The sequence below is a fragment of the Myotis daubentonii genome, chromosome 17 (genome assembly GCF_963259705.1).
Source record: "Myotis daubentonii chromosome 17, mMyoDau2.1, whole genome shotgun sequence".
In the NCBI taxonomy this organism is placed as follows: domain Eukaryota; kingdom Metazoa; phylum Chordata; class Mammalia; order Chiroptera; family Vespertilionidae; genus Myotis; species Myotis daubentonii.
In genome coordinates, this window is record NC_081856.1 from 51,039,130 (window position 1) to 51,065,068 (window position 25,939).

Below are 25,939 nucleotides of genomic sequence, written 5' to 3' on the forward strand. Positions count from 1 at the left end.
GGCAGAGGAGGTGGGGCCGACCGGGGTGCCCACCTGGGGCAGAGGTGCCACGCATTGAGCTCTGGGTACTGAAGCATGAACAGGCGTGGGTGGGCAGCAGGAGTTATTTTATTCAGTTATTTATTTTCAATATATCTTTATTGATTTCAGAGAGGAAGGGAGGAGGAGGAGAGAGAGAGAAACATCAATGGTTTGCAAGAGTCATTAATCAGCTGCCACCTGCAGGTCCCACACGGGGGATGGAGCCCGCAACTCAGACCTATGCCCTGACCAGAATCCAGCTGTGACTTCCTGGTTCATAGGCCCGTGCTCAACCACTGAGCCATCGTGGCTGGGGATTTTTTATTATATATGTATCGCGTTACTGATTTTAGAGAGGCAGGGAGAAGGAGAGAGAGACAGAAACATCAATGATGAGAGAATCACTGATTGGCAGCAGTGAGTTATGACATGTTGCTTAGAGGTGGAGAGGACTGTGGGCAGCTGGGTTGGAGATGGAAGAAGCTGGAGGTGAAGACACAAGAGTCCTCTGTGCTCAAGCACCTGGTACAACTGAGAGACGGGCTCCTCCAAGAGGAGGGCAGGGAGGGAGGCGGCAGGCCCAGGCCAGGGTCCGAGGAGCCCACACACCCACAGACAGGGAAGAAGGGGAGAGAGGCAGGAGTGCCAGCCCCCTAGTGCTGGGCAGATGCCCCCAGCCGCCTCTCTCCTGCTCCCAGGCCCGCAGTGCCCGCTGCCGTTCAACACGTCGGATGTGGCCGGGGGAGTGGTCCTGTGTGAGCCAGCCTCGGGCCCAGGCGCGGCCGCTGTCCAGCGGTGCCAGCTGCTGTGTCGCCGGGGCTACCTGAGCGCCTTCCCCCTGCGGCCGCTGGAGTGCAGCCTGGAGAGGAGACGCTGGCTGTCGCAGCCGCCCCAGCCCCGGGCCTGCCAGCGTGAGTGACCGCGGGGATGCCTGCCCCGTACCCCGCTCCTCACACTTTCCCTGCCCGCACGGCCTTTCCCTGTGAGCCAGGGGGCATCCGATCCGGAGCAGAGAGGGGCCCCTGGGGCGTCTCTGGAAGGAGCCCCTGTGCTTCCCAGACTCCTTTGCGGCTTCTCTGGAACTATCTGCTCCCGGAGAACGGCCCTCACTTCAGGCTCTGCCGGGAGGTGTTGGGGGTGGGACTGTGTCCAGCAGGTGGGGGCTCCATGGCTGTGTCAGTTACTATGGGGGACAAGCTCTCAGCTGCATGTCTGGCCCCTGAGTGGGACCTTCCACACCAGCCTCTCCCCCCGGGTCCCTCTACACCTGGCAGAGCTGTGGGCCTGTGCCCTGTTTGAATATGGGCATAGCTGCTATCCTGTCTGCCCACTGGACCCACTTTCATGTGCACCGTCTGTGAGACGGCACTGGGCTCTGACCGCAGCGGCCTTGGCAAAGGCTGGCGTGGGTACTCATCCAGGCAGGGCAGGGGCGGACACTGGGGCCTGGCACGGGGTCCACCTGGGGCTGTGGAAGGGGTGTCTAGGATAGAGACCCCAAACCTCGAACTGCCACAGGCTCTGGGGAGCTGGCCGAGTGTTTGTTGCAAAGCATCCTGGGATAGAGAATGCTATCCAGAAAAAGTTTAAATGTGATGTTGACACACAAGTGGATCGCCCACCTGACTATGACCAAAGGGCCCCAGCTGAAATCCAGACCTGGCTGGGCCGGGAGCAAGGGACTTGGGAGAAGAGAGGGGTGGGTCTTGGACTCGGATGTGGGCCGTAGGGCTGCTGTGTCCAGATGAGCAGGGTGTGCACTGAGCCACCTGAGAGCATGCGTTTTGTGCTGCGGAGTCTGCTCTCCACCGGCAAAGCCACACGGAGTTGCCCTGTTCGAATGCAAGATCGTGGGGGGCTTTGCCAAGAGGCTTGTCGAGGGCCCAGGAGGCAGGGCAGCCGGGCGGAGAGGCCGGGGCAGGACCGCTGGCTGGGAGGGGCTCTGACTTTGAGGCCATCCATCGTACCAGGACGTGTGTGGACTCCGAGGAGGACAGTGCAGACGGCCGTGCTGGCGTGCTCCAGACCACAGGCAGGAGGGTTATGTTTGCAGGGGAAAAGCGAACAAAGGCCAGGAAGGGATCGCACAGGTCTGTGTGCTGCGCCTGCTGACCCGACACGTCCCTGCAGGGCCCCAGCTGTGGCAGACCCTGCAGGCCCGAGCCCAGTTCCAGCTCCGGCTCCCGCCGGGCAAGATGTGCAGCGCCGACTACGCGGGCCTGCTGCTGGCCTTCCAGGCCTTCATCTCGGACGAGCTCACAGCCCGCGGCTTCTGCCAGGTCCAGGTGCGTGCCTGCCTCCCACGCGGGGCAGGGGCGGAGCTCGGGGTCCTGGGTTCCGAGAGCCTCCGGCGAACCTGAAGTTGGACACCCGATAATTTTACCCGTGGGAAGACCGAGGCTCAGGCTGAGAAAGTAAGCCGGCCAAGGCTAGTTAGGTAGCGGCAGAGGCGAATCCAAACCCGTCACGTCACTGGATGAATGACCGGCACGTAGCAGTTCTCACCGATGACCACTGCGCGAACCCCCATAGCCACCGTCACCTTCATCCGGGCATCGTGTGGGACGTGGCACAGGGTGCATGCGTGGTGCCAGCCTGTGGTGTGGCAGGTCCTGAATCCCAGGCTGCCCCCACAGAACTGTGCCCAGGTGCCCGAGCTCCTGTCGCCTCTGGGCACCCGAGCTTTGATGGACTAACATCCCCTGGGGGATATGGAAGCTCTTGGGCTGTTACCCTTAGAAAGAGTGTGACGTGAGCTGGTGTTGAACCCTGGACCGTGCCCAGCACTGTCCTTGGGCCAACCAGGCCCCTCACCATCCATCCACCCACCCTGCCCCGCAGTCACCGATGCTCAGGTTGGGAGGAGAAGCCAGGCTGGGCCTGCTGTGGGCTCCACGAGCTGGCACCCGCCCAGCCGGCGAAGCTCAGTGGTTGAGCATCATGGTTCGATTCCAAGTCAGGGCACATGCCCAGGTTGCGGGCTTGGTCCCAAGTAGGGGGCGTGCAGGAGACAGCCGATGAATGGTTCTCTCTCGTCATTGATGTTTCTATCTCTCTCTCCCGCTCCCATCCTCTCTGAAATCAGTTAAAATGTATTAAAGAAAAGAAAAGCTGGCTCCCTGCTCTGTGTTCTTGACCTGAAGGCGCCTGTCCCCGTAGGTGAAGACGGTCGGGACCCCTGTTACCGTTCCGGCCTGTGACGACTCCGCGGTGCGGGTGGAGTGTCTGACCCAGGAGCGTTTGGGAGTGAATGTCACATGGAAGTTGCGGCTCGAGGACGTCCCGCCGGCCTCTCTCCCCGATCTGCGTGACGTCGGTATGTTTCCCTGCCTGGCTGCCTCGGACGAGCTATGCAGTCTCCGAGTCTCGGCTTCCTCATCTGTCAAGCGGAGCCGGTGGAGCCGTCATCCCTTCCTGTGGGTCTCTAGTGAGAATGATCAGCCCGGCTCCCGGGAGGAGCTAAGTATCAAACAGGGTGTAAAAACCAATACATTTCTGATCAATGGCGTACCAGCGTTCAATAATGTCACCTGGTTGTGTTTCTGTGAGCATTTTCTAATTCTCCGCTGACTTTCTGGGCAGAGAGAGGGGATATAGGTGTGAAAAGGGGTGAGAAGGTGGGAGAGGGAGCCTCTGTTGGTTTATAATTCACGTTCTGTCCTCTCCAAATTGTGAGACTTCTCAGACCACTCACACTATGCAGACCCGTCACTGTGCTTCTAGAACAGGCAGGACATAAGGATGGATCGTGGGGGTGGAAAGTGAGGGGAAGCAGAGGGGATGGTGTGATAGCCCGAGGGTCCGGACTGGCTGGACATGACCGCTGTCCTATGAGAGGAAACTTCTGGAAAAGGTGGCCAGGGTATAACCAGAAGGGAGGCGGCATCTCTGCCATTCCGCCGTCCTCGTGGCAACGATCCCCCAGCATCATGAATTCGGGGTCCCCTTTGTCTCCCTCTGGAAGAGCCTGGATAATGGGGCTGTGTTGGGAGCCGCAAAAGGTGGGGATGATCATTCCTAGCGTCAGTGAGACGCCTGAGGGTTCCGGCCGCGGCTGGCTTTGCGCAGCCTGTTGGAAGCAAGTGCTCCTTGTGTGCTGGGGTCCGCCCGGCTCCAGATGGGGGCTCCTCTCCCTCCAGGAAGCACTCCTGTCACCCAGAGGCGCCTCTTGGTGTGCATGGCCGGAGGGCGGGGGGGACAGGGGGAGGCTCATTGCCTCCTGCAGGCTCTGCCTTCGCTGCAGTGGCCCCATCGCACATTCTCTGAATCCTTACCACCTGTGAGAGAGGCGCGTCCATATTGCAGATGGGAAAACCGAGGCTCAGAGGTGGTGGCTTGCCAAATGGTGCTTATCCAGACAGTGCACCTTAGATCGGTGACCGAAGTCCCAGCGTGGCAGGGAGGGGGGTCACATGGACGCCACAGGAAGGGCAGCGCCACAGACCTGGGCTGGGGGCTCACTGGGCTTCTGACCCCTGTGTGACCTTGGCCAGTCAGTCCCCCTCTCTGGGCCTGTCTCTCCCGTTTTACCGTGAATCACTGGACAGTGCCTGGGCCTCCTCTCGGCGTGGGTGTCTGGTGGCTCTGCCCCTGCACCCTCCCCGGGCCGGGCCGAGAACCGTGAGGTGACTCCCGCCCCACCCCGTGTCTTACAGAGGAAGCCTTGGGCACGGGCCTCGCGGGGCGCTTCGCGGATCTGATCCGAAGCGGCGAGTTCCAGCTGCATCTGGATGCCAAGACGTTCCCAGCAGACACGTCCTTCCACTTCCTCCACGGGGACAGCGTGGGCACCTCGCCCGGGACCCGCTATGGGTGCTTGGAAGGATTCCACCCAGTCTCGGCCTCCAGCGACACCAGTCAGGACCCACTGGGGTGCGGTAGGTCCACACTCCCTGGACTGCTGCTACTGAGCTGTGCGAGGCTGCGGGAAAGGCCCCCCGAGCTCGGGGAGAGTGCACGTACAGAGCACAGAATCTTTCATTTCTTTCATGTTTTTAAAAAATATTTTTATTGATTTCAGAGAGGAAAGGAGAGGGAGAAAGAGGTAGAAACATCAATGATGAGAGAGAATCATTGATCAGCTGCCTCCTACACGTCCCACACTGGGGATCTAGCCCACAACCTGGCATGTGCCCTGACCAGGAATCGAACCGTGACCTCCTGGTTCGTAGGTCGACGCTCAGCCACTGAGCCACACCTTCCGGGTGAATCTTTCTTTATTCAAAAGTCTTTCAATCCCTGACTGTGCGTGGGCAGTCATCGCCCTAGAGGCCCAGATGACAGGACAGAGGAAGAACCCTGAGGACGGAAGTCACCCCCTCCCCTTGGACGCTGGGGTAGCCCAAGAGCAGGGGGTGTGTGAAGGGGGTGGTTTTGTGGGGACAGTGGGGACAGTGTGCACGGCCTACGTGGCTGGAGAATGAGGTGTGTGGGGAACGCGGGACACGGGGCTGGGGAGATAGGCAGCAAGAGAGAGGGAGAGGCCTTAGGGCCCACAAGGGGCTTAGACCATGAAGGAATTTTAAGTTGGAAAGTGGAGGCCACAGGGGTTTTCTGGTGATTTTCCGGCTGCGGATAGACCTATATGAAGAGGTGGCCAAGGTATAGTCAGAGGAGCAGGGAGTTACCTGAAGGATGAATCCCCGTTGGTGCCGCGGACTCAAGGGTCTTGGAGAGGACCCACCTGCCAGGGGAGGATGGCGATCCCCTGGGCACGGTCTCATTCTGACCGACACACTGGCAAGCTGTGCTTCTGACCCCTGTGTGACCTTGGGCCAGTCAGCCCTCCTCGCCGGGCCTGTTTCTCCCTCTTTACATGAAACACTGGGTAGTGCCTGGGTCACCTCCCAGTGTGACTGACACAGGGTTCCTCTGGGTGGATGAGAGTGTGGCCATCAGCGATGGAGAGAAAGACACGTGCTTTCCCCGAGAACAGTCCAGAGGTGCCACTTACTGAGCACTCCTGCCCTCCAGCCCAGGGCTGTGGCGCTGCCCTTCCTGTGGCCTCCATGTGGCCCCATCCCCCACCCCATTAGTCATCAATCTAAGATTTGGGGCGGGCAGCTTGGGCTGGCGGGAAGTTTTTGTTTTCCTTTAGCCATGACTTTGGAGACCACTGAAAAAAAACAGTCCCAGCTCCGGGGTTAAAATACTAGAGACGATCAACAGGCTGACTCATAGGAGTACCGAAACCCGTTCTCGAGCGACGCCCTGACTGGCTCGGGGCCGCCCGGAAAGCGCTCCCTTCAGTTCCCAGGAGGCGTCTGGGTTTCTGATTGACTCAGAAACGCTGGTGGTGAGCGTGTACCAGAGATGGGAGCTGCTAGGGCAACGCTGGCCTCACTCTAGCACGTCCTGCACGCACGTCCGCACTTGCTACTTGGTCAAAGGAAGTTGGTAGCCTTGGGTGCAGGAAAGGCTTTGGTTTGCAGAGAATGCGGCTCAAGTCCAAAGTCACGCAAGTATCGTAGGAAGAGAACTTGACCCAGTCTGCCGACCCCAAAGCTTGTGCCCCTACACTGTGCATGTCCAGCCTGTCCTTGACGTTGGGAACTGTTGCCAGGGCGACCGATGGTTGGAACTCATCTTTCAGGTGGTTCTCCAGTATCACCTCTTCCCTTCATCATTAAGCTTGATCTCAGTAGCTGCCTTTGCTTTGTTTGCGCGCTCTCTCTCTCCTCACCCAAGGATATTCCATTGATTTTTAGAGAGAGTGGAAGAGAGAGGGAAAGACAGAGAGAAATATTGATAAGAGAGAAACATCGATTGGTTGCCTCCTGCATGTGCCTGACCAGGGCCAGGCCGGGGAGGAGCCTGCAACTGAGGTACATGCCCTTGACTGGAATAGAACCTGGGACCCTTTGGTCCGCCGGCCGACACTCAATCCACTGAGCCAAACTGGCTAGGTCTGTTTGGCTTTTCTCTTTCCACTCCTTGAATAATCCACACCCATCACTGCCTCAGGATGTTTGCACTGGCCTAGAATTTGTCCTTCTCGATCTCTGCCTGGGGTACTTCTCATCATTGAAGCCACAAGTGTCACCTCTCAGAGGGGCCTGGCTCGCTAGCCTCCCCTCCTCCCTGCTTCGTTTCTTCCCGTCTCTGAGATTCTGGTCGGACACGCTCTCATCTGCTAGCCTGTCACCCGCGGGGAGCAGGCACCGTCTACCTTCCTCACAGCTCACCCTGGGCTCTCAGAGCCCAGCACAGGGCGGGTCTTCAATGCACATTTGTTCCGTGAATGATGTCTCGCGCTGACTGGGAGATTTCACATGCAGACCCGTGTGCTGTGAGGTCATAACTGTGACACAAGTGTCTTACCTTGACCACCATGTCCCTGTGTCTCTTTCCAGTGAAGTGTCCCGAGGGAAGCTACTCCCAGGACGAGCAGTGTGTTCCCTGTCCCGCTGGATTCTACCAGGAACAGGCCGGGAGCTTGACCTGCGCCCCGTGTCCTGTGGGCAGAACCACCATTTCCGCCGGCGCGTTCAGTCGGACTCACTGTGAGTTCTAAAGGGTCTTGCTTCGACACAGAAGCCTGCGGGGAGGTGGGGACACAGCGGGTGTCTCAGCCTTGGCGCTGTGGCCATTTGAGGCTGATACTTCTTCGTGTTGGGGGCTGTCCCACGTGTGGCAGGAGGTTTATGTCGCAGCTCACTGGCCCTTACCCATTAGATGACAGCAGCATGCCCCCCGCCCCACCAAATTGTGCCAACCAGACACGTCGCCAGACATTGCCAGGAGCATCTTATGGGGACAACACTGCCCACCCTTGACAACCCTTGGGTATGCAACGCAATAATCAAAGAGGCCACCATCTTTGAATGGTCGCACCCTACCATGACCTAGGCCAGGCATCTTGCCTGTGCTGTCTCATTTAATCCCCCCAGTTCCCCTTCTAGGTCAACATTATAAGCCTGAACTTTTACCTATTGGAAGGTTAAGACTCAGAGAAGTCCTTTAGCCAAAGTCTGGCCTTTGATCTCGGTACTGACTCGGAAACTTCTGATGTTCGTGTCGGCCTTATCAGATTGGCAGGCGGGAGACGCTTTCCACCTGCAGGCATTGCCACTGTGTGGTCGTGCCCTTTCCCTCGTACGTAGGTCAGGACACTGTGTACGCATGGCCTTCCCGTAGGTCACGTGATTTCATGTGGCCCACTTAACAGTCACGTGGGCGTCGCTGGGTTTCCCCTGGCGAGGACTCATAGCCTGAAATTGTGTGAACGAGAGGCAAACTGTTATTGCTTAAAATCTGAATAGTGTGCCCGGCCAGCGTGGCTCAGCGGTGGAGCATCGACCTATGACCCAGGAGGTCAGGGTTCGATTCCTGGTCAGGGCACATGCCTGGGTTGTGGGCTCGATCCCCAGAGTGGGGTGTACAGGAGGCAGCCGATCCATGATTCTCCCTCATCATTGATGTTTCTTTCTCTCTCTCTCCCCGCCTCCTTTTCTCTCTGAAATAATCAAAATAAAAAAATCTAGTGATAGATTTTGAAAGTAGTTAACCGGAAGAGATCAAGTCACCTCCTCTGATCAAGGCAGTTTCCTTGAGCAGAAGAGCAGTGGGAGTTCCAGGAGGCAGGAGGGATTCCTTGGCCGGGCTCTGACATTCCTCTGGAGGAGAAAGTCTTCACCAGGAAGGCGGAGTCCCTGACATGGCCCTCCTTGTGCACACGTTGATGCATTCGCTGTGGTTGAGGGCGACCTCTCGTGTGTCACACCGCTGGAGGGACGCTCTCTTATAAGGGGGTCAGCGTCATGTACTGGCCCTTGTTAATGAGGGGGTGCTACCAAGATAGCAGGGGTAGGAGGGGGGGGTGGGTGGGGGGAGAGAGGGAGAGAGAGAGAGAGAGAGAGAGAGAGAGAGAGAGAGACATGGACGTGAGAGAGACACCTCAATTGGTTGCCTCCTGCACACACACAGACCAGGGGTGGGGATCCAACCTGCAACCCAGGTACATGCCCTTGACCGAGAATCGAACCTGAGACCCCTGGGTGTGCCGGCTGATGCTCTGACCACTGAGGAACATTGGCCAGGGCAGGCATGTCCCTATTTTTAAATTAGAAATTACAGTGTCACAGTGCGGGAGATGCTGGGATGCAACAGGGAGCAAAACCAGGTCAGGTCCCTGCCCTCTTGGAGCTTCTACTGAGTGGGAGGCGGACAGTGGTCAACCACTCATTCACATGGACCAATGGGAGGAACCATTCATTCACATGGACCAATGGGAGGAATGACTGTGCTCCATGCTGTGAGGATGGGCGTTGATAGGAGGGATGTCAGGGGGTAGAGAGCTACCCCTGACAGGGGTTTAGGGGGGTGTGGGAGTGTGGGGGTAAGGATTGACTTGAAAGCTGATGAGCTGTGAGGAGTGAACTCGCTGAAGACTGGGGAGAGCTGAGCACCAGAAGAAGAACCCGCAGAGCAAGGCCTGGGTTTGAGCAAATGGTACGACTGAAGGTGGTGCATACACGCCCGGCGATGAATGCAGCGATCGAGGAAGCTCAGGGCCCCTGTGCAGAACCAGAGGGGTGGGGCCAGGCCTCAGGGGTCTAGTGGCCCAGCAGAGAGCCTGGACATCATATTTGGGTCAGGGCGGAGTCACTGAGGAGTTATGAGCTAGGCAAGCATGTCAAACTCGCGGCCGGCCAGGCAGCCGCATGCCTCGTTTATTTAAACAAGGTATGTGGCCCGTTGGCCGCAAGTTTGACATGCTTGAGCTAGAGGGTGTGTGGCTCAGATGTGTGACTTGGCTGTCTGACCAATGACTGGGAGCCTGGGATCTGGGGGGAGGGACCCCAGAGGCACGCCATCGACCGTTCAGCATTGCGTCCATCTGTCGGTTGCAGGCGTCACCGACTGTCAGAGGAACGAGGCCGGCCTGCAGTGTGACCAGGACGGCCGGTACCGCGCCAGCCAGCGGGACGGGGACAGTGGGAAGGCCTTCTGTGTGGACGACGCGGGGCAGAGGCTGCTGTGGTCCGAAACGGAGGCCCCGCTCACGGACTCCCAGTGTCTGAGTATGTGCAGCCCCTAAACAGCATGCTGCCGGGGCGGGGGCGCTCTCCAGGGCTTTCTAGAAGGGAGAGACATGCATTGTCTCCAACTGTTTACCGACGGAATTTTTAATCGATGTCAAAGCTGAAAGAACAGTGGTGAGATGAACAAATGCCCTGCACTTAGATCCAACCTTCTTTTGTTCTCTTTTATCTTTAATCATTGGAAAGTAAGTTTTAGACACCAGGAAACCTCACCCCTACATGCCTGTGACTGCACGAGAAATGAATTGTAAGCATTCATCTGCAGAGGTTTCCTTTGTTTTTGTGTGGGCAGCTCGCCTCCAAAAAGCTGGTCAGCATTTCTCCCTCCATGGGATCCTGTGGAGAAGACTTGAGGGCCAGGCCTGGTTCCATAATTTCCTTGCTGGGTGACCCAGGGCAAATTGCTCAATGTCTCTGATCCTCAGTCCCCAGAGTGGCCTCCTGCCTGCCTCCTGAGACACTGTGAAGGTCATGCCATCCTTTAAAGACGCAAACATTCCTCGAGCAGTCCCCTGGGCCAGGCACAGGTCCTCCATGAGATAAACTGTTGAAATTGGCCTTCAACAGTTTTCTCATCTGTAAAATGGGGGTGGTAAGGCTCCCGTGTGGGTGAGTTGGGTGTGTTAAGGCTCCTGTGAGGGGGAGTTGGGTGTGTTAGTGATGGTAAGGCTACAGTGAGGGGGAGTTGGGTGTGTTAGCGATGAAGTGCCTAACACAGGTAATCAATCTCTCAGGATGATGAGCAGGTGAGACAGCCTGCAAGGTCCCTTCTGTCCATCTGTCCAAGCAATTTTATAGCTTTAAAAAAATAGTTTACCTTTTAGGCAGCATGTTAGCTTTACTAGTGGTCAACAATACTTCTAGTTCTCTTCCCTCTGACTTTACCCTGAGCCCCACCTTTCTGGGGGGCCCTCCTGCTGCTTGAGGCCGTGGCTTCCTTTGCACACCTGGGCGAAAGCCTTGGCCACCAGTCATGTAAGTGTCTGTGCAAGGAGAGGGAGGACATCCGTGCGCTCACTGTGAGCCAGCTCCCATGCAGGCATGACCTAGGCCAGCGGTTCTCAACCTGTGGGTGGCGACCCCTTTGGGGGTCAAACGACCCTTTCACAGAGGTCGCCTAAGACCATTGGAAAACACATATATAATTACATACTGTTTTTGTGATTAATCACTATGCTTTAATTATGTTCAATTTGTAACAATGAAATTGGGGGTCACCACAAATTGAGGAGCTGTATTAAAGGGTCGCGGCATTTGGAAGGTTGAGAACCACTGACCTAGGCCATCATGCGGAAACTTCCTGGGGGTTGGGCAAGGGATAGACATGGTGCCCCCAGTCGTTTAGTTGAAGAAAGGGAGGCAAAGAGTATTTCAGTGACGTCTCTTCAGCACATTGAACTGGTGTGTGTCTCACACTCAAACCCATTCTTTCCATTACACGGTCTGCTTCTACCTGATTGCTCTGCCTCCGTATTAAACACGCCCGCTTATGCACACGCGCACGCACAGCACATGCAGGCACGCGCGCTTGCACACATAGCCAGCCAGCTCTCCAGCAAAGTTGCTGCAGCTGATAACAGAAAACACCTGGGAAAACTCAAGCTCGAAAATCTCATTTTCTAAGGCTCAGAACAATCATTCCTTCTCCAGCAACGCCCCGCTGAGTCCCAGGAGCTGTGCGCAGTGGCCCTGAGGCTACATGGCGAATCCAAGGAAAGTCATTGTTTTCCATGATCCTGGGAGGCTTAAGTGATCAGAGGGCCTGTCCTTGCCGTCCTGCACACCCGGGCACTGGGGGTTCCCGGCCACTCGGGGACCCTCACCTCAGGGCTTGCATCTGACCCGCAGCCCGCTTTGCCTCCCTGTCCGCAGATCACAACATGCACTTTGTAAAACGCCTCTTGTTTGCTCTGCCCTGTGCTCCTCGGAGGCAGAAAGGGCATCTTGGTAAGTGGCCCCCGCAGCCTCGATCAGGAGCAGCTCAGCTTCGCCAAGTTCAATGCCGCCTCCCGGAGGGACGGCTTAGGACGAGCCTCCAGGCTGATCCCCCGGTCGCATCGTGGTTCAGCAGGCAGAGCTCGGAGCTTAGGCGTCCCCTCCGATCTGCAGGGGGGTTTCCGTGTTCAGGAGCTGCCCCCGCTGGGATGTCCGCATGCCTTTCCCACAATCCCCTTCACTTGCCTTCAGGGGAGCTTTCTCGTTGGAAGGGAAACCGCAGTCTCATTTTTGAGGCTCTTGTCCTCTTGAAGAAGCAAAGGGCATGGAGTCTAGTGGCATCACTTCCCAAGCAGGTGCTCGCCCGCTCTCCGCCCGCCCCACGTCCACGCCCTGCACTGCAGGCCTGGTTTTCTTGGGAAACTGTTGTAGAGTGAGGCTCGCTCCTGGCGCGTCACTGCATGATTTTTCACTTGGTGAGGACCGAGCTCCGAGGCTTCTCCTCCCTCGCCGGGTCCCTGGAGTGCAGACCCGAGCCCAGGTGTGTGGCGGCAGCTGGAAACGCAGGTGTGATGCGCCGTTCAAACAAACACGGTCGGGAAGGCCTGAGCCACGTGCCATGCTTTCAGATTGGCATGAGCCCGTGGGCACATGTGCCCATCGTCTTTCAAAAACCACCTGCCTCTCTCCGGGAAGAAGCGAAGTTGTGTTACAGAAAGGAAACGTCCAACCCAGGAATTATAAGATTAGCCTCAAAGGGAAAGGCAGGGAATACCGCTGAGAGACCCTCTGCCAATGAGAAAAAACTGAGTTGTAAGGACGAACATAAACTACATCCTCTAACTTTCCTCCTTGCTTCCCGGCAATTCAGTGGGAAATGGGACCCAAGTTGGAGCTCTCAGTGTTACGGGGAGGCAGCGCGCTGGGGCCACCTCAGGGGGAGCCCTCTCCTTGGGGCCTGCGCGTGGCCCCGGGCCGGGCAGGAAGGTGGCTGCTGGCCCAGAGCTCTTTTGGCTTCTACCCTTCAGAGTCTGATTTCATATATTTCGAATTTCCTCTCAGTGATGCAGAAATTCGAGAAGGTTCCGGAATCGAAGGTGGTCTTCGACGCTGAGGTTGCCACAGGACTCAGGTCCCAAGTTCCTGGCTCTGAGTTCCCCCTGGCGCAGTGCCTGGCAGGTGAGGGGTGGGCTCATGGGCACCTGGAGAATGGTGTGCAAACCTGCTCTGCCGATCTCGCAAGACAAACCAAACAGAACCGCTAAAACGAGCGTGAAAACATACACTTTAGCCCAAACACTTTGGAGTCTGTTGATCCCTCCAAGGTGCATTTAGCTCATCATTTCCCTGAAGAGTGCATAGGGCATCTACTATGTGCCAAGCACAGTGGGATGCCAAAAGTTAGGGGGCAGAAATGAAGGGCACTAGCTCCTTATAGAACTATGTGTCCAGGTTGGGTGACACATTCGTCTATTTTATTTTATTTATTTTTAAAATATAATTGTATTGATTTCAGAGAGGAAGGGAGAGGGCCAGAGAGATAGAAACGTTGATGAGAGAGGAACATCATTGATTGGCTGCCTCCCACACACCCCACACTGGGCATTAAACCCATAACCCGGGCATGTGCCCTGCCCGGGAATCGAACCGTGACCTCCTGGTTCATAGGTTGACACTCAACCACTGAGCCATGCTGGCTTGGCCACATTTGTCTATTTTAACAGCAAGGCCAGAGAGGGGTAATAATAGCTATCATTTATTTATTGGGAATGGGTCTGTATAAGGATTATTTCATAATCCTGCCAGTATCTGTGAACAGTCATTGTTGTCCGATGCTGCAGGTGCATGTGTGTGTGTGAGTGTGTGTGTGTTTGGGTGTGTGTGTGTGTGCATGTGTGTGTGTGAGTGCGAGTGTGTGTGAGTGTGTACATGTGTGTGTGAGTGTGAGTGTGTGTGTGTGTGTGTGTGTGTGTATTTGGGTGTGCTGGGGGCAGGGTGTCCGTCTGTCCTCAGCAGCACCTGGGAGGGACATGCGCTGACGGCCCGTGGTGCCTGCAGGCTGTGCCATGGATCCGGCCTGCAGCTTCCTCACAGTGTCCACGGTGGGGTCAGACGTCTCCTGTGACTTCTATGCTTGGACAAGTGACAGCATCACCTGCACAGCTTCCGGTCAGGTGAGTCCCGGCTGCCACGTGGCCTCTCGGCCTCTCGTCCGTCCGTCCGTCTGTCAGACACACCTAGCGGAACCCACACCGGGCTGATTAGGTGATGGGATGACAGCGTCCATGGCCAATCGCTCATTCCTCCGTCTCTTCAGAGTGATGAGACGTTGGGAAATGGAGGCGGCATAGACCTGCTTGTGATGGAGCTGCCACAAAGGGCGTTCCTCTGAGCAGCATCGTGTCCTGACCCAAGAGGCAGAAGAGAATGTCGGTGCCAAGCCCCACCTCCCCTTCCCCACCAGCTTACTCACCTGGCAGGCTGGCACGGCATGCCCCTGGCCCTTGTCCAGAGCCCTCTGTCCCCAGGAGTCCTGGACCCTGGCATTCCTTTCCATTGGGACAGTAAAGCGTGACTGGCTTACAAAGAGGAAAGTTAAATCTTAGTTAGACCCCGTGAAACGGCTGTTTCTGTAGGCGAGAGCTGGTGGAGTGTTGGCAATGCCGTTGTTACCATGGGTGAGGGCAGAAGGGTGTGCAGGGAAGCCCCTCTCTGTCTCCTAACCACTCCTGCCTCCTCACACAGGCATTTCCCTCTCCAGCTCCTGTGGACCCGGCCAGAAAGTTTCTGTGTTTATAAGCATCTTTGTTTACATGCTAACATTTTATAATACATATTTTCTCCCCTGTACTTTAATAATTAACCTTGTTCTTTTTTAAATAAATCTATTTTTATTGATTTCTGAGAGGAAGAAAGAGGGGGAAAGAGGGAGAGAGAGTAGAAACATCAGTGATGAGAGAGAATCATTGATCGGCTGCCTCCTGCACACCCCCCACTGGGGATTGAGCCCACAACTCGGGCCTGTGCCCTGACTGGGAATCAAACCGTGACCTCCTGGTTCATCGGTCAATGCTGAACCATTGAGCCTCGCTGGCGGGGCAACCTTGTTCTTTTAATGGCACACACCAGCCCATCCTGTGGATATCCACGCTTCACCTTGCATTGGTTGAGGACATTGGTTAGCAGTTCTGCCATGTCACCTGCAGTGGGCCATCGCATGTCCTGTGTCTATGCCTCTTGCCCCCATGGGAGTGTGCGTCCATGAGTGACAGCTGGAGGCACATGGAGGGGGCCCCCTGAGTGTTAGCTCTTTCCAGCTCCCAGTCTTAACAGAACCACCTGTCTCTCCCCTGGGACTCCCCTGGAATGACATGTGTCTGTAGCTGGCACGGGGGGTGCAGCTGACTGCTCACCTGTCTGTGTGCGCCAATAGACTGGGAGGACAGAACGAAGAACATGGAAATGTAGCCCGGTGGGTGCCTCGCGGTCGTTAGGCTCTGATACCTGTCTGTGGACTGGCTGTCATGGGAGATAACGCAACCTCTTTCATCTCCAGGGTCAAGGCGCTGCGGGGAACGCCAAGGCCACCGGCTTTGGAAGTCTCAGGTGCCAGGTGAAGGTGCCACCCAGGGACCAGGCTTCTGTGGCTGTGTATCTGAAGAAGGGTGAGTGAGGCCGGACGGGTGGCCCAGACTGCTTTCCAGCAGGCGCGTTCGGGGGGGCCAGACTGCCCCCACACTCTGTGCGGGAGCCCCACTTCCCTCCCTCGCTCCTTTGCTTCTCGGGCAGATGTGCCATAGCTGAGCATCTCAGACAGGCACCTGGTGAGGACTTGCCATGCCATTTCCTTTCTCACCCTCACTTGAGGGCATTTTCTCCATTGATTTTTAGAGAGAGTGGAAGGGAGAGGAAGAGACAGAGAAAAACACCAATGTGAGAGAGACACAGTGATTGGTTGCCTCCCACATGCCCCTGACCAGGGCCGGGAGCCTGCAACCGAGCTATGTGCCCTTGACCAGAATCGAACCCAGGACCCCTCTACCCACTAAGCCAAACTGGCTCGGCTGACATGTCGTTTTCATTCACACCCTCATGTCTGGTCCTCAGCAAAGGCCTGTGGGGACTGGGAGGGTCATTCCCGGGCAAGAAACTGAAGCACAGAGCCGACGCAAAGGCTGTGGGCAGAACCCACGGAGTCCAGACTGTGTGCCCCACCCAGCCCCCAAGGCTGCCTGTGATGTGGGGGCACCTGGGCTGCGGGCTCCTGCAGCTGCCTGTCCTGGGCCTTCCCACCCATGGAGTTTCACTCACCACCCCCCCAATCCCCCCCAGTCCCCTCCCCCACTCTCGTCCCTTTCATCTCTCCCCTCCCGGGAAGTCATCATCCCACTGGCTGGGGACCAGAAGACAGCCATGGGCACCTGAGCAGGGACGGGTGGGATGAAGAGTGGCAGGCGTGCTATACTCATAGGTCCGTAACGCAGGGCAGGTGGCCTGGCTCCCAGCTTCAGACCTGGGCTGCAGACAGCTTGCAGCATGTGGGGACGGGGCCACGCCCAGGCCCAGAGCCTCATCTGACCTCGGTCCTCAGCAGGGACAGCGTCGGTGTCTCCTGTCTCCAGTCCTTCTCCCACTGCTGCCTCCGTCCTGCTCGATGAGGCTCCCTGCGGGCCTGGCGCCCCCAGAGCTCGGGCTTCTCTGATCCACCGCCAGGGTTACTGGACTTTCTGCCCAGTATTTATCCCAATTATATTCACTGTTCATCTTAAAAATAGCAAAGCAGGGAGGTTATTTGCTAAAAAGAAAATGAACAAATACAACAAGTAGCCCCTCCCAAAAAGTCAATTTAAAACGGTTCCGTGGCCTTGTACACAGTTTTTAAAAATCCAGTTCTATTTCTTGTTCAGTGTTGGCTATATTTTTTCTCCTCCTTCTCTCCTGAAAGTTTAGACTTTGGGGGAAATTGCAAAGGAAATTGTGGTGTTTCCTCGCTGCCAAACCAATCAAGGGCAGGCTCCTTTTTTTTTTGTCTTGTTTGACTTTTTAAGACATTTTTATTTTTAAGCAGCAAATGCAGAGAGCCAGAGCGGGGAGGCGGGTAACCGGGGCCTGGCTGCAGAGCCCTGCTCTGGTCAGGACGGGCCTTGCACTCCACCTTCTGTAAAAGGGGAAGGGACTGTCCCAGCCGAGGGAGAGCACGCATTTCGGAGCGTCTCCGCACAGTCTGTGGCACCGACGAGGCGGACAAGCACACCCACTCGCACGCCCGAGCGTGTGTGACCTGGAAGAGGGACAGCCTGACGGTGGTTCGGAACCACCCTCTGTCTACACCCACCTTACGTCTGCAGCCTTGAGCCTGGAGGAGAGGCTGTGGGGTTTTTCAGAGTCAGAAGACGGTGCTCGAAGGTTCCCTGGAGACTGTGTGGCCCAAGCCCCCCATTCACGGTTGAGGTCAAGAAAGAGGAAGCGTCCAGTGGAACCCGGGACCTCAGGGCATGATCTCCCCATCTCTTAAAGGCCACCCACACCTGCTCCATTGTCTGGGATGGGACCATCGCGGGGTCCCCTCGGCACTGGCGCGTCCCAGGAGGACTCACTGAGCACCCACAGCAGGATACCCACTTGGCAGGCACTGTGGGTGCAGCTGTAAACAACACAGACGGAATGGCTGGTTGATAAAGAGATTGATCCAGATGCCCTAGCTGGTTTGGTTAAGTGGATAGAGCGTTGGCCTGGGGACTGAAGGGTCCCAGGTTCCATTTCGGTCAAGGGCACGTGCCCTGGTTGTGGACTCGATCCCCAGTGTGGGGCATGCAGGAGTCAGCTGATGAATGATTCTCCCTCATAATTGATGTTTCTATCTTTCTCTCCCTTTCCCTTTCTCTCTGAAATCAATAATAAAAATATATTTTAAGAAATAATAGCAGGCCTAGCCGACTTGGCTCAGTGGATAGAGCATCAGCCCGCAGACTGAAGGGTCCTGGGGTCCATTTTGGTCAACAGCACGTGCCTCAGTTGCAGGCTCCATCCCCAGCCCTGGTTGGGGCACATGCAGGAGACAAGCAATCAATGTGTCTCTCTCTCTCTCTCTCCCCTCCCTTCCACTCTCTACGAATCAATGGAAGAATATCCTCAGGTGAGGATTAACAATAATAACAAACAAACAAACAAAAAATGATAAGCAAACGTCAGCTCTCCACGGCCACCTCCCTGCACAGGCACATCTGCACTGTCATGGCACAGAGAGGATCAGACCCCATGCTGCCACTATCGGCCAGTGAACCCTGGTCAACTCTGCATTGTTTTAAACATTAAAAAAAAATGTTCCGCCTTTTCCCCAGGCCAAGAATTCAGCACGAGAAGTCGGAAAAGCTTTGAACGAACCGGTTTCCAAAACGCGCTCTCGGGGATGTACAGCCCCGCCGTGTTCGCGGGCCCGGGGTCCAGTCTGACGGAGGCGCACCTCTTCTGCCTCCGCGCGTGTGACCGGGATGCGTGCTGCGATGGCTTCGTCCTCACGCAGGTCCAAGGAGGTAATACCGGTGACCACCGTGGTCTCCAGAGGACGGGGAGTGCGTGGGGTCAACAGCCTCGACAGGGAGGGATAGTATTCACCCTAAACGGCTGCTTCTGCATCCATCCCGTCTCCAGGAAGAGCGAGAACCTGGGAGTCCTACTGAATTCCTCGCCAACCGCCCTTCCCTCCTTTGTCACTCCCACTCTTGCTGCTGCTTTCTTACTGTATTTGGCAAGGACACTAATTCCATCCTCACCTCTGCTGTCCGTCATCGGACTGTATTCGTTTTGTTTTGTTTTTGCCAGTTGTGCCAATCTCCTCATTGCTCTCTCCTCGCAACCCCAGCTAGGTTCCCCCCCTCAAAATCAGCCTGTATAGCTCTCAGCCCTACTCAGGCTTTCTCCTCCTAAGCTGTGAGCTTGTCTCTTGTTTTTGCATCCAAGCTCGCATGTGCATGTCTTTGGTGGATTAAAACGTTGACACGATCAGATAGCCTTGTATCCTCGACCCCTGGGAGGGGACTGGAAATGCTGAGTTTAGCTCCCAGCGCCCAGTAGTGGCTCAAAGGAGAATGTTTGCTGGAGCGGCAGGGCGGGAATCTGGCTCGGAGTAAGTGCAACCCGAAAGTTCCAGTAGGTGCAATGCTCTTTGGTTATATGATGTGCATTCATGTTAGTGTTTAGATAAGCAAAAGATAAATAGATAAATGATAGATGATAGATTGATACATAGATGGATAGATAGATGATAGATACATAGACAAATAGATGATGGATAGATGATAATAGACACAAGATAAATAGGTAGATGCACACATGTGCACATGATCACACACATGTATATAGCATGTCGTTATCAGCACATGTTTAGAGACATGGCATCCCAAGCTGGGAAGCCGCTGCCTTCTCTGGCCTGCGTGTCTTTTCTGAGGACACCGCTCCCCAGACTCGGTTGCTCACAGACCGTGTGATCTCCAGCTGGAAAGGCTGACCTCACTTTCCGGAGGAGCCCATGTGGAGGAGTGATTTGTTCCAGGAGCAGGGAGCCCACAAACCCTTTTCCATGTGCTCTGGCCGGCGGCCTGCTTGCTGCTCCCGCCCAGTGTCACCTGGGATCTGTGACTTGCGGGGAAGCTATGCTCTCTCGGAGACAGACACGAAACCCAGGCCGATGGCCTCCCAGTCTCGTCCAGCGGCCAGATGTGGGGCTGTGACTGTAAAGCGCTGGCTGGACCAGCCGATGGCCAGGAACAGAACCCGATCCGTCCTTGCCCCGCAGTCTGCAAAGTCACTTAACTTGTGGGTGGATCCCCTCCAGCCCAGCGACACTGCAGCCTCCTCCCACCTCCAGCCCTCGATGGCTTCATTCCCACTGATCGTTACTAATGAAAATTCACGGTGCTTCCAGACCTGCATTTCAGCAAGGCTACTTGGGGGTGGGGTTCAGAGGGGCTCCGAGGCCCCAGGTTCACGCGAGTGCCATGGAAACTGGCAATATGCTCAGCAACGTGACGTCTGACCTCTGGCCCCACCTATCAGACACTCGGAGTTCTCGTTGATAAACTAACAGAGGCGGGGAAACTTTTTCCTGCCAAAGGCCACTTGGATATTTATAACATCATTCACGGGCCATACAAAATTATCAACTTAAAAATTAGCCTCTGTATTGGGCCAAATATTTTAAAAAATATATTTTTATTGACTTCAGAGAAGAAAGGAGAGGGAGAGAGATATAGAAACATCAATGATGAGAGAGAGAGTCATTGATTGGCTGCCTCCTGCACGCCCCACACTGGGGATGGAGCCCGCAATCCGGGCCTGTGCCCTGACCAGGAATCGAACTGCAACCTCCTGGTTCACAGGTTGATGCTCAGCCACTGAGTGCCGGGTTGGACCAGACATTTAATTAACTCACCCTAATGCCTCGGCAGGTCCAGACCAAATGGTATCTCGGGCCTCATATGGCCTGGGGGCCGGACGTTCCCCACCCCTGGGAGTCTGGCACCTAGAGAAGCAAGCGGCACGGTGTCCCTCCCGAGGCCTGAGAGCAGAAGGAAAGACGCACCTGCCCCCTCTTGATTCTTATCTGTTGTTTGACTGGTGAGAGGGACAGTGAGGCGGGCACACGTCCTCCAAGCTCTCAGCAGGCTCTTCCTGCCCAGCCCTTGGGAATGTGCCAGTAAGGACAATGGCACGGCCACCAGGGAAGAATAACCCAATTTAATGCCAGGCTCCTGAGTGCCAGCTCCCTGTCCACCTGTGGAATTGTCCCCTGGCTTCTCCCGAGGCCTCTCGGGCACAGAGGCCAGGCCAGTCTCTAAAGGGGCCCCTTCCCATCACACCAACCGCTCTCCTCTCCTGACCCCACAGGTCCCATCGTCTGTGGCCTGCTGAGCTCCCCCGACGTCCTGCTCTGCCACGTCCAAGACTGGAGGGACCCCTCCACAGCCACGGTGAATGCTACATGTCCTGGGGCGACACCTGGCCAGGGCAGCCGCCCGGGGACACTGCTCCTGGGCGGCCAGGAGTTCCAGGGTAAGTTGCCTCCTGCCCATGTTCCTTCAGGACTAGAGTCCTCCCCAGCAAGGTTTGCTGCTGCTCTCGTAGGAGCCCCTCCTGACCCCGAGGAATTCGTGCTTCTGCTAAGGAACTGTACCTGAAATGCCATAGACACACGCAGGGCCTGGCAGCCACTTTCCACAGAAGTGGTGGTGCAGCTCTTTAGGTGCCGGTTGGCGGAGCGAGGCAGGCTCAGCAGGCGGCTCTGTGGGTCTCAGCCGGGCTCACTTGGCATCCGGGTCCGTGGCAGTTGGCTGGTTTGGTCGTGGTTGGGGTGGCCTGGCTCTGCTTGGGGGCTCCCTCGTCCCTCTCCTGTAGACGGCAGGAACAGGAGGACCAGGAAACACAAGCTGGGTCTCCGGAGGTTGAGGCTTGGATCTGACAGTCGCCTCTGAGAGCACATGGCTGACGGGAGTCCAGGCGTAGGAAGACCCACATGGCCTCTGGTGGCCGGAACCTCACAGTCTGGGCAAAAGGGGTGACTGCGGAGGGGTGAAGCCCTGCAGGCAAAAATGCCATCTGTCCCCATTCTACAGCTGAAGAAACTGAGGCGCACAGATGTGAGGGCTTCCCATGGCCTCAGGGCTTATAGACAGAGGGCTCGGATCTGAATTAGCACTTGAAGGCCGTATGGGGTGTTTGACACACGGTAATGACATTAGGGGATATGAGAATCCTTCTAAAACCCTGCCATTGTTTTCTGGGATGTTTTAAGAGCTGGATTGTGTCTTATTAATTTTTGGTTTTACACCGTTGAGCGTACAACCCAGCCCAGCATATCCGTGGGGTGCGCCTTTCCCAAAGCCTGGAGGAAAGATCCCTGAGTTGGGTGGAATTCCACGACGCTTAGTTTCTTCTGAGGGCGAATAAAACCCAGCAGCTCATTTATGTGACGGATCCTAGGCATATGGTATCGATTATTCCGTGAGGCAGCCCAGGATGGAAAGGAGCATTTGAAGAGAGACGTGGGATACGTTCATAGGCAATAAATCCACAGTGAATTGCTTAACACAGAGCATGTGCTTGGTATGTGCCCAGAAGCGAAGTATGTGCCCTTGTCTGGCCTCCTGGGGGGGACTGGTTACCCAAGGACTTTTGGAGTCTGGGGTTTTGGAGTTGGTGTGTGTGCATATTTGGGGTGCAGTCAGAACTTTAAGAAGATGTCCTTTGATGGGGATCTCAGGCAGCCTGAGGCATAGTCATGGTGTTCCAAACTGGAGGTTGGAGCTACCAGCATAGTCTACTTCAAGATTTAAAGGGCTGCCCATCTGGTGAGGCTCAGTGGTTGAGTGTTGACCCATGAACCAGGAGGTCAAGGTTCAATCCCCGGTTGAGGCACATGCCTGGGTTGCAGGGCTTAAACCCTGGTGAGAGGCCTGTAGGGTGCAGTCGATCGATGATTCTCTCTCATCATTGATGTTTCTCTCCCTCCCTCTCCCATCCTCTCTCTAAAATCAATGAAAACATATTTAAGAGAAAAGACTTAAAGGGCTGCGGGGAGAGGGGACAAATGGTCCAGGAAAACGCGGGGAGGGAGGGTGGGTGGGTGGGTGGGTGTGAGTTGCAGAGATGAGCTGGGAGGTGTGTGAACAGCCATGAGGAGGGAGTTGTGGGGACCATGCACCCACCATTTCTGGTTAAGCTTTGTGCCTGGGTTGACCTGGGCCTCAGGCAGGAACCCTCGCAGGGTCTGCATCTCCTGCGTTTCCAGGGGGCATGTCTGGATGTTTTCAACTCTCAGGTGTTGGCAGCCTTGATCTTCCTATTTCCAAGAAAGATGGCTCAGACAGCTCTGGGACGGCATATGTCTCATTTCTGACAAAGGCCTCGAGTGTAAGGGAATGAAAAACAGGCCGATGCAAAGTCCCCTACTGCCCACGGCGACTGGAAGCTCGATGGGAAAGACAGGCCTTGGCAGCAGCGCTCCAGGTTCGCTGGGAATTTCAGAGGCTTCCTGTGGTTGAGCGATGGCGAGCCTCGGGCAGATGGCTGGTGCTCCCCGCACAGGGTCTGCTTTGCATCAGCGACTGTCATTATCTCGGGCGCTGGGAGCTCGGCGGAGAGACTTACCATCCTCCCCGATCATTGTCACCAGATGCCCCCGGAGCAGATGTCGGATGGGTGCCTACAAACAGGACGCCCCTGTTGGCTCTTTACAATGTCGTGGATGGCATGCCACCGTGTGCTTAGCACTAAGTGGACTCAGGACAAGGCTGATCTGGGAAGGTCAAGAAATACACGAGATGCCTGGGGAAGTGCTGCAGGGAGGAGAAGGCAGCCGGGGAAAGGTGCACTCTGACCCCTGGGGAGTCTGGCTTGGAGTCCTGCCCAGCCCGGGGCTGTGGATTCCATAGCCATGCAGATGTGGCACGTGACCTCCACAGAGGGCAATTAAGACCACGCAGCCCCCATCAACCCTCAGGAGCCAGGCTCCATGCCAAACCCCAAAGCCCTAAACATATCTGGGAGCCTGCAGCCCCGACTACAGAGCCAGTGCTGATGACTCAGAGTCGGCAGGCCTGTCTGTGGGACAGGGACGTCCTAACCCAGCCGTCGTGGAAAGAATGCAAGGATGTCTGGACAGGCAAAGCCGTCCACCTGAAGTATTGCTCAGCAGGGGGGATGGGATGATGGTTGATTGGGTCCTAGGTGCCCTCTCACGATCAGTGACATCAAACCAGGGACATGTGGGGCATGGAGGGTAGGTCTTCATTCAGGAAACGAATTTGGTGGTGGATGGACTTGGGCCCGTGTGCTTAGCACTAAGTGGACTCAGGACAAGGCTGATCTGGGAAGGTTGAGAAATACAAGAGAGACCTGGGGAAGTGCTGCAGGGAGGAGAAGGCAGCTGGGGAAAGGTGCACTCTGACCCCTGGGGAGTCTGGCCTGGAGTCCTGCCCAGCCCGGGACTGTGGATTCCATAGCCATGCAGATGCGGCAGCGTTCACTCAGTGGCTCCGAGTGTCATTGACGGCCTCGTTGTCCTCATTCGTCCCTCCTCGCCGGCATCTGTGTACTGAACACCAGTTCTCCACAGGGATTGTGGCGGTGGGGGATATAAGAAGGAGCCAGACCCAGCCCCCAACCTCAGGCAGCTCTAGTGCATTCAAGGAGTGGACAGTCATGGTCAAGTGTGAGCTTAAAAAGGGGGGCGCTTGGTTAGTGCTGTGCAAATCCAGACGGTGCTGCAGACTGGGATGCTTAAGCAATGAGTAGCCCAGCCAGCGTGACTCAGTGGTTGAGCATCGACACATGAACCAGGAGGTCACCAGTTTGATTCCCAGTCAGAGTTCAGGCCTGGGGTGTGGGCTCGATGGGGGTGTGGGAGGTGGTGTGCCCTGAACAGGAAACCAGGGGTCTGACAGCTCTGGTTTGGGGATCCAAAGGCTGGAAGAGACTCCAAGAAGCTTTTAGGGGTGCACCTGTGTGGCGGAAGAGGCCAGTGTGGGGGAAGCGAGGCTGTGTGGTCCAGTGGTCCCCCGTGAGAGCAAGCCCACTCCAGCTCATAGGAATAACCATCTTCCTTTGCAGGCCCGGACCCCCGGGAAGGGACTCAGGGCCCCCTGACCAGTTTCCAGCAGGTCTATCTCTGGAAAGGTGAGCTCTGCGCTGGGGGGTGGGCAGGACACTGATGACGGGAACCTGCCGGGCCCTGGCCCTCACTCCTGCGGCACACTGCGCTCCCGGGGGAGACGGCAGAGATTTTCTTTCCAAGCTTGTGCTCTGTGTGGACTATTAGGGCCTCAACTCTCATCAGATAAGACACCAAAGTCTGAAAGAAAAAGGGCAAGTGTGGAACCCAAGAAAGGAGGGAGGAAGGAAGGACTGGCTCCCGTGAGACCAAGTGCGCTGGCCACGGCGCCCTCGTTCCTGGGATGGGAGCTCTGAGGGCAAGGCCAACTACGGGGAGGAGAGTGGGGTTTCTCCCGGGGGACTTGGCCACAGGTGCCTCGCTCCCTGAGGGCAGGGGGAAGGGATAAGGCCCTGGGGGTGGTGCATGGACTCCCGCCATGGTGGATGCACAGAGCAGGGGGCAGGGAATGAGGAGGCTCACATATGTGCACGGTAGGCATCGCCTTACTGTGTGTCTGGCCTCCTTTGAGTTTCCTGAACGTTGACCGAGTGCCTACTCAGAGCAGGGACTGTGAGGGCACGTGGGATCCATCTGAGGACTATGGGATGGGAGAGATGGGTGGGGCACAGCCTTGACCTGTGAGGCCGTCCAGTCTTAGGAGGGAGCAGGCAAGAAGTGGACCGTTGCCTGTCATGGCTGCAGGAGCTGGTGAGAGGCATGAGGAAAAGATCCCGGCCCCTCTATCCCTTCCCTCTTCTCTCCAGGATCCCTCCTTCCCGACCTCTAGTCCCTGAGAGAGAGAGAGAGAGAGAGAGAGAGAGAGAGAGAGAGAGCTGGCGACCTCTTCCTGTGCTTGTGAAATGGTGTGAAAGAGGCAGAGTGTGGGCCTGGAGTGGCTGCTGGGGATGAATTCTGCTTCCATTACTTACTGCCTGTGTGACCTTGAACACACATCAATTATCCCCTTCAGCCCAGACCCTCCGTGAGTAATGCAGCAATAGAAATAGTACTTGCCCCGTAGAGTGGTGTGGGCATTGGCAAGACAATACATGTAAAGGGCTCAGAACCGTGCCCAGCTCATGTAAATGCTGATTCATGTAGGCGGCGGTGGTGGTGGTGGTGGATGGGGAAAGAGCAGGAGAAGAAAGGAGGAGGAAGAGGAAGAGGGGGGAGGAAGAGGAAAAAAAGTACCCATCATCATCATCCTCTTCATTTTAAAATGGTATGATGAGGTTATGCACTCCCGCTCTCATTTAGCCTTACCATGAGGTTAACATACAGGTGGGGGAGG

The 25,939-nt window shown here is 56.2% G+C and overlaps 1 protein-coding gene across 1 annotated transcript in view; it reads left to right on the forward strand.

The window, feature by feature from the left end:
* The window catches only part of TG (thyroglobulin), a 153,734-nt gene that overhangs the window by 24,555 nt on the left and 103,240 nt on the right, over window positions 1–25,939 (forward strand). Inside the window, exons 17-28 of the mRNA XM_059672358.1 lie at window positions 720–932; window positions 2,152–2,306; window positions 3,181–3,337; window positions 4,677–4,898; window positions 7,374–7,523; window positions 9,873–10,043; window positions 13,062–13,178; window positions 14,058–14,173; window positions 15,556–15,664; window positions 18,341–18,532; window positions 20,886–21,050; window positions 24,606–24,671. Of these exons, the coding sequence (XP_059528341.1) occupies window positions 720–932; window positions 2,152–2,306; window positions 3,181–3,337; window positions 4,677–4,898; window positions 7,374–7,523; window positions 9,873–10,043; window positions 13,062–13,178; window positions 14,058–14,173; window positions 15,556–15,664; window positions 18,341–18,532; window positions 20,886–21,050; window positions 24,606–24,671 (1,833 nt within the window). The remainder of the gene's footprint in view (window positions 1–719; window positions 933–2,151; window positions 2,307–3,180; window positions 3,338–4,676; window positions 4,899–7,373; window positions 7,524–9,872; window positions 10,044–13,061; window positions 13,179–14,057; window positions 14,174–15,555; window positions 15,665–18,340; window positions 18,533–20,885; window positions 21,051–24,605; window positions 24,672–25,939) is intronic.